The 8,514-nt window shown below is 38.5% G+C and overlaps 1 protein-coding gene across 1 annotated transcript in view; it reads left to right on the top strand.

The window, feature by feature from the left end:
- The window catches only part of LOC109834307, a 15,935-nt gene continuing 9,594 nt past the window's right edge, over positions 2,174-8,514 (top strand). Inside the window, exons 1-2 of the mRNA XM_020402297.1 lie at positions 2,174-2,227; positions 3,147-3,394. Coding sequence (XP_020257886.1) covers positions 3,173-3,394 — 222 coding nt within the window. The 5' untranslated portion in view covers positions 2,174-2,227; positions 3,147-3,172. The remainder of the gene's footprint in view (positions 2,228-3,146; positions 3,395-8,514) is intronic.

Here is an 8,514-nt window from a genome sequence, read left to right as displayed (position 1 = left end):
ATAATAGATTATAGTGGTTAATTTCATAAAAAATGAAGGGTGTTTTGGGAATACAAGTTTTTCTAGTACTCCATCTTTTAAAGGGAGAATGATTCGCACACAATTGTACTTTATGAGTATATTATTGAGCATAAGTTCGCATTCTAATATGTATTTTGTACGTGTTTCATTTTCTCTTCATGTCACTTTCTATTATTGCTCTTTATGTTTATATTTATCGTTCCAAAATGGGGACAAATATGGGTCTTGAATTTAGTTCACCATTCTGAGACTATATCCCCTTTCATGTTTCCTAGATAAACATAAAAAGAAAACTCTTTTGCCTTCTATTAAATTGAAAATTTAGCTAGCCCGAAAAAAAAAAACAAATCGGAGGTGCTAAAATATACTATAGTTCATTATCCAACAAAATACCATGTGTTATATTATTCTTTTATTTCTAATGAAATGCTCTTTTTAACCTTAATCTTTAGACTTCAAACAACATAAGGAAAGAACGTATATGACCACTTTTTTTTATAAACTTTTGTCTTGTCAATGTAGGAGCACTTTTATGCTCGTCAACCCCACGCTTCACACAAAACCGTGATGACCCTGATTTCGATCTTTTATGTTAAGGCGCAACACAGTATTATTACGAAAAATAATTACAATTGTATCGACTTCAATAAACGCCGGATAGCATCTATTTGTTCAATAACAATAATAATACAAATTGTTCAATTATTGCGGTAATAATTCACATATTTCTTACAGAAAACACTTATTAATGGGTTTTTTAGTTTGCTACTAAATGGGTTTTATAATTCTAATTGTATTTAACTAAAAATCAATTCTATTTAACAACACGAGCATCTATTTAAGACACGTGTCAAGACAATAAAAAATAGACTCTATCTAAATCTATACATGTCTCATAATGAAATTAAATTGTAAAAAATCACTACAGTAGTTGTGTCTCATAATTTATTATCACATCTCTTTATCCTTGGCCAGAGTGTTACTGTACTTTCTGTCTTTAGGGGTGAGCACGGTTCGGTTCGGATCGGTTTTTACCAAAATTTGAACAACCGAACCGAATCATCTACAATTCAAAACCGAACCGAACCATTGCAAATCGATTCGGTTCGGTTCGGTTTGTTCGGTTCTAACTTCATCAAGTATAACTTCACTTCAATTTATCTTTTATATATTCTTATTACCCTATGCGAACATGTATTTATTTTTTAACTTCACTTCAATTTATTATTCTTGCTCATGTATGTATACTGTTTTTAAGTGAAGTAACTTGTCCTTTTAGATTAAATACTAGACTCTGACATTGTAATTTTTTAATAACGGACTTGCTTTGTCTTTGGGTAAACGGGTAGGATTTGAGATAGGGGAATATATTCGATTGGTTCGGGTCGGATCGGTTTGAAAAATTATTCACCCGACCCGACCCGCCTTACTCATAAAACCCTTTTTTTCGGATCGAACCCTTTTTTTCGGATCGGTTCGATCGGTTTTTTCGGTTTGAACCGAACCGTACTGTCTTTATCAATTTATTTCCGTCCTTATCCGTAGCGAGAGTCCCAAAAAATCATTATTTCAGCGGGGGACACGGGTGGTATTTGTTGATTTTCTCAAGGCCAGAACCGACTGCTCGGTGAAGTTCAATCAAGTCCGGGTAGTCGTGGACGCGGGAAGTGAGCGGGAGCGTCAGCCCAACTCACCGCCTCCCGTTGTCTCCATGCTACCCTCCCCTGACTCCAGCCCTACGGCTTTACGAGCACACCCCAGGCAAAGCGGACCCATTCTGAAGAGAGTGTGGATTACTTGAGTGCAAAACTAAACAAGCCCAGAAAGAAACAAACCAAAGCGTGAGGAAACGGAACTCATCCTCTCAGGGGGGGGCACCCACATCTCTTCTGAGCCACTGCTCTCGCTTCTCTTTTCTCTTGTCTGGGACGATTCACCGCTCTTTCCTGGTGAACGGATTCCTGAACTCCCCTCTTCTCTCTCTTCCCTCCGTCTGATCGTCTCTCATCTTTGAAACCCTACGACAAACAGAAGGATCGTCCAAATTAATCAACGATCCGCGAATTGGGCTTGCTTTTCAAATCGCCCAGGGTCCGGTTTCTCTCCCGGCGATGGCCGTTCCGATTCCGGACTCGTGAACCTTGCCGCTCGCAAACTCCGCATGCCGTCGTCCTTTGCCGCGTTGAAGAAAGCAGCAACTCCGGCGGTAATGAAAAAGACAATAATTTTTATTTACTTTTTTTTGTTATTTTTAGGGTTATTTGCACTTTAATACCCAAGGTTTCACCTCCATTTTTAACTTTGATGTCGTGGACTTCTACTTAATATCGCAAAGACCTAACTCTGTTCCTCATTTTATCCAAACTCAAAAAAACCGAAATTTATATGAAATTTGTTTCTCGTTCGCTCTCCCGACGTTGATATGCTCGGGGAAGAAAAAATTTAACGTTATATATTTTGCACTTTGGGGTATCAAATTATCAAAATAGACCTCCACGATATCAAGTTCCAAAAGGTCGAAGCTTTAGGGCTTGTTTGGATTGAGGAGAATGAGGGTGAAGGGAAGTTAGGGGAACCATTCACCTCTATTCACCTTGTTTGGGAACACTTAGGAGGTAAAGTTAATTCACCCTAGTTCCCCTTGGTTCACTCCCTAATACTATAAAATTTGTTACCCCCAAATTGGGGTGTAACCAAGGGGAAGGGAACTCCCTTCCCTTTCCTTCCCTTCTCTCAATTTCCCTTAGGGCTTGTTTGGATTGAGGGGAATGAGAGTGAAGGGAAGTTAGGGGAACCATTCACCTCCATTCACCTTGTTTGGGAACACTTAGGAGGTGAAGTTAATTCACCTCCATTCACCTTGGTTCACCCCCTAATAGTATAAAAATTGTTACCCCCCAAATTGGGGTGTAACCAAGGGGAAGGGAATTCCCTTCCCTTCCATTCCTTTCCCTTCCCTTCACTCAGTTTCCCTTAACTTTCCTTCACCCCCTACGAATCCAAACAGGCCCTTAACTTCCCTTCACCCCCTACAAATCCAAACAGGCCCTTAGGCTATTAAAGTACAAATAACCCTTGCTTATTATTATTATTATTATTATTGTGACTGAAAATTTGAGTATTAGGGGAAGACGCGCCGGAGTCGTTGTTCATGAAGGAGTTGAAGAGGAGGGGGATGACACCTACATCAGTGGTGGAGGAAGGGCAGAGGGGAGCCTACGAACTGGGGGAGAAGGAGATGGAGGAGTCAATGGAAGAGGATATGGATCAGAGCAAGAGGGGGAAGAGGAATGGGGTGATTTCGATGGAGTTCGATAAGGGAACAGTGAATCAGAGGGAGAGGTCCATGGCATTGAACAGCGAGGGTCTCGAGGTTGGTTTGCTTTCTTCTTCAAGATTTTTCTTCGTTGGTTGAGATGGAAAAGTGTATTCTTTAGAAGAATTGTTTATAGTTTCGAGTAACCTGGTTGAGATGTTCAGAAAATCTATTAATTTGACAAAACAGATACATAAGATGCATAAAGAGGAAGGGGAGAAGAGGGATAATCATAGGTGGGATGACAAGAAGAAGGGACAGAATACAAAATATACTAATTTAGTTATCTGAATTGAGGTGTAATATGGTTCGAGACTATCGTCTAGTCCAATGTAAGGCAATGTTGACATACAAGAGAAAAGAGGATTTACGATAGTACAATTAGACGACTAATTAGAAGAGATGATTATTGCTCACTTGTTGGTTTAAGTTTGGAATGTGATGTGGTCATGTGATTTGGGGTACGAGTCGAAAGTGACAGATTGATAGGAGAAATGATGTTGAAGTAAATATGAGTTTCTAACTGATGCTAGGTTGGATCTGGATAGCTATTTTTCGAAGTGCTGCATGGTATACTAGCTGATTATATTTAATACTTGAGAGGAGTTTGGTGCCATGCTGAAGGAAAATTTTTGATTGTAGGGGAAATTTAGTGTGTGAATCTTGGACGCTGATTTAGCATCTAGTGGAACTTTGCATTGTACATTGTTATCAAGTGTAGTGATCCTATGTGTGACACCCCCACTTTAGTCCCACATAGATTAGTGTGAAGAAATGTTAGTGGCTAAAATAGAGAAAAATCCAAGGCCCAATAACAACTTGTGCTAACATTTTAGTAGTGGACTTTAGCCAACATCGAGTTGCTCTTGGTGGGATCCACGGCTTGCACGCGCCAACAGGTCCGTGGGCCTGAATGTGAGAAATGGTATTAGAGCAGTTGTCAGCCGGAAGTGTGGAGCTAAGTGTTATACGGGACTAAGTACTACACTGCATGGATACTGTGGGAGCCACCTCTAGAGCCCGTAGGAGCCACCTCTAGAGTCCCCTCTAGAGCCCGTAGGAGCCACCTCTAGAGTCCACATCGCCTGACAGTGATACTAGGATGTGTCAATTGTCATGTCGTGACGATTAAAAGACGTCATCTTTGTAAGGTAGGGTGATTGTGACACCCCCACTTTAGCCTCACATGGACTAGTGTGAAGAAATGTTAGTGGTTTAAATAGAAAAAAGTCCAAGGTCTAAGAACAATTAGTGTTAGTATTTTGGTAGTAGATTTTAGCAAACATCGAGTTGCTCTTGGTGGGTCCCACGGGCTCGTTGGCGCGTGCAAGTCGTAGATTTTAGCAAACATCGAGTTGCTCTTGGTGGGTCCCACGGGCTCGTTGGCGCGTGCAAGTCGTGGTATCCACCAAGAGCACCTTGATGTTTGCTAAAATCTACTACCAAAATACTAGCACTAATTGTTCTTGGGCCTTGGATTTTTTTCTATTTAAACCACTAATATTTTTTCACACTAGTCCATGTAGGACTAAAGTGGAGGTGTCACAATCACCCACCTTAAAAAGACGACGTCCTCGTCGTCACGACATGACAATTGACACATCCTAGTGTCATTGTCAAGCGATGTGGACTCTAGACGTGACTCCTACGGGCTCTAGAGGTGGCTCTCACCGTATCCATGCGTTGTAGCACTAAGCCACATATAGCACTTAGCTCCACACTTTCGGCTGACAACTGCTCTAATACCATTTTTCACGTCCACGGGCTCTTTAGCGCGTGTAAGCTGTGGGACCCACCAAGAACAACTTGATGTTGCCTAAAGTCCACTACCGAAATGCTAGCACTAATTGTTCTTGGACCTTGGACTTTTCTCTATTTAAACCACTAACATTTCTTCACACTAGTCCATGTAGGACTAAAGTGGGAGTGTCACACTATGTCTCGCACCTTTTGTATACTGTCCATCCCTTTTAATTACTTCTTCCGCATGCATTGTGAAGTTAATATTAACTTCGACAAGGCTTTAAAAGCTTATTCCTTGATCGGTGGTAGTCTGATCTGTATATATGACTTGGCATTTCCTCTGTTTATGTTTTCTTTTTCAAACTCGACGATTTTAATGCATGAGTTGATACCAAAAGAAAAGCTTTCTGCATTACCAGTTGTTTTGAACATAATGCCATAATGTGTAACTTGAGATCTCCAAGTCTTGGACATAGCGATGTGTTTTTGATAAATTTAAACCAGCCAAACTCAAAATAATACCATAATGTTATGGGGTTTATTAACATCCAAGAAAGTCAATGCTACATGAAGAGATAAAAAGCCTCCTTTAGATGCCAAAGAATGACCCTATAGCAGCTTTAAAGTAGAATTCAGACCAAAGAGTTGTGCAGACAAAGATATCTTCACGTTGCTTCTTCAAAATCAGAATATCAGTAGTTGAAGGGTGATACTGGTTAAGAAGATCATGCATACCCTTCACTCGGCTATAGTACTCCTCCAGGCTTTTGTCTCCTTGTTGAAGACTAAAGATCTCCATCATACGCATCAAAAACCCGTGAAGCATTTTGCTTCATAGAATATGTGTCTAACATCCCGACCCTAGTAATATTTGAATGTTTCACAAAATTCCAACATGACTGCCATACGGTCAAAGGTTAACTTGTACAATCAATCAAAAACTCTAAATAACCACACATATGTTGATTGGCAGAAACCCTAAAATTGATAGCATAGTCTACGCAAAATACCTTTACAGCAGATAGTTGTTGCGGGAATTCTTAACTACTACATGTACTTGATATTCATAGAACTTATGACTCAACCATAAAGTCTTGCTTCTATTATTCACAAAGCAACAACTTGCGGGACCCTCAATGCTTCATATTTAGTGGATAAGTATTTCAATTGGCTTTGTAGCGCTGAAAACAGAGATAAGATATACTCATTTTACTACAACTATCTTCAATTTTCTAAATTTAGAAGGAATTATTTGAGGGTTTTGATGGATTTATTTGGAAGGAGATAACCAGTTGTGGTGGAAACATGCGTGGGGGAGGGGAGCAATGAAGTTTGGTCATTTCTCTACTAAATGCATCTGAAGCTAGTGAATGCATAATGTAATAAAAGTATGAATGCATAATGTAATAACAAGTATATTACTAAGGCTTATAAGTTGACACCTCAAAGGGTTACATGACATGCTTAATTTGTTTAGTGGAAATTTCTCTGCTAATCCTATTATCCTTAAATAATCATGTTCAATAGTGATTAGTCGACAACCAAGCTTATATATTTACAATCAATAGGGGTGTTGTAATATGCGTAGATTTTTCAGTAGCTAATTTATTTGAAGAATTTCATGATAACTTGAAAATTATAAAGTATAATAGAATGTGATGATATGGATAGTTGAATATCATATTAGGAGGCTAGATATTCGACAATAATCAGATATGAATTCATATATATTAGTATCAAATACAAAAAGTAGCGATGTTATGTCAGAAACTTTTCAAAAATCGAGATATGAGGTTGAAGATATATAGTCGGTTATGCAAGAAATGATGTGTTGCTAAACATGATAGTAGCACCCTTATTGACTGTAAATATACAAGCTTGGTTGTCAACTAATGGGTATTGTGGCTAAACAATATTATTTAAGGATAAATGAGATTAGTAGAGATATTATCGTTGAACAAATTAAGCATGACACCTAATCCTTTGAGGTGTCTTAACTTATAAGCCCTAGTGATAAAGTTGTCACCTTATGCATCCACTAGCTTTGGATGCATTTACAGAAATGAAACAGCTTCATTTCTTTCTTATCTCTCTCCTCCATGCTTTCGCCACATTTGGCTGCCCACTTCTAAATAAGCGGATAACCACCAAATTATTCTTTCCAAATTTAGGAAATTGGACATTCCTGTAGTAAAATAAATATATCTTTTTCTGTATAACTCAGATTGATGTTCTGTTTTCAGCCCTAGAAAGCGAACTGAAGTACCTATCTATTAGATATGAAGCATTGGAGGGCCCAACTAGGCGTTTTGCAATAATAGGAACAATAATTTATGGTTATTACATAACTTTTGTGAATACCTAATTCATTGTATAGTTAAGTGACTTAAGTCAATACTTTATGGTTATGTAATAACTTTTGTGAATACCTAATTCCATGTATAGTTAAGTGGTCTTAGAGCAAATTGCCTCTGTAGATATTTTGCATAGACTCTGCTGTCAACTTAATATATTTTGGAGGACAATATATGTGTGTTTGGATGACCATGCTAACATATGAAATAATTGTACAGATTCACTCTTGACTATTTGATTAGGTTATGCCGATTTTTTTTTTTTTTTGGTGAATGTTTTAAGTGTTATATGGGTCTGGGCATTGAAATGTGTCTAGCTTTCATTGAGGCCGCAATGAGAAGAAAAATGGCTTAGCATTGAAGATGACGCTGCAAGGGGTTAAGGTATTGGGGTGTTAGGTTAGGACTGAATTCGGAAGGAGATGATGAAGGAGTACATCGATGGTAAAGTTAGAGGATCTGTAGCCGGCAATGCAGCTAACAGAAGAGGTGTGGCGAATGCGGTGAGTTTAGTGGTTAGGTTAGGGTTTTGGAGATGATTTGAGAGAGGGTTGGATGAATAGTTAAAAGATTAAAAGATGAGTTCGGTGGATGGTGTAGAAAGATAGATGAAGGGTTATAATGTGGCTAGGATTTTTTTAACATGCTCTGGTAGCCTGTCATAATGAAAAATATACTTGATTAAGAGAAGGTCAGACTTCTCTATTATATAGATGGAGAAACAGTTCAGAACTACAAGTACTCACAATGGTACTGAACATAACTTCTAAATACAACTCTAAACTAAATACCACTATGAGTGTGATAGTGTTCACATTATGCTTAAATTAATTTGTATACTTTTGCATTTTAATCAATTGATTTAGGAAGTTTTGCTATTGCTAGTTTGACTAACAGAATTTACAGTGGTTATTGTCATAGGAGATGCATGAATAAAGGTGGGTTGATGTGGGAAGCAAGAGAGCAAGAGAACGGGATAAGGGGGAGGACAAATGGGATGTTACATGTGATCATTTGTTGATGGGGCTTAGAAAACAACAGGTGAAAAGTGTTGGCAGCACAGTTTTCACCTCGTTATTG

This window comes from Asparagus officinalis, chromosome 3, assembly GCF_001876935.1.
Source record: "Asparagus officinalis chromosome 3, Aspof.V1, whole genome shotgun sequence".
Taxonomy (NCBI): Eukaryota; Viridiplantae; Streptophyta; class Magnoliopsida; order Asparagales; family Asparagaceae; genus Asparagus; species Asparagus officinalis.
The sequence above is the reverse complement of the archived record's forward strand: the minus strand, read 5'-3'. Positions and strand labels throughout refer to the sequence as shown.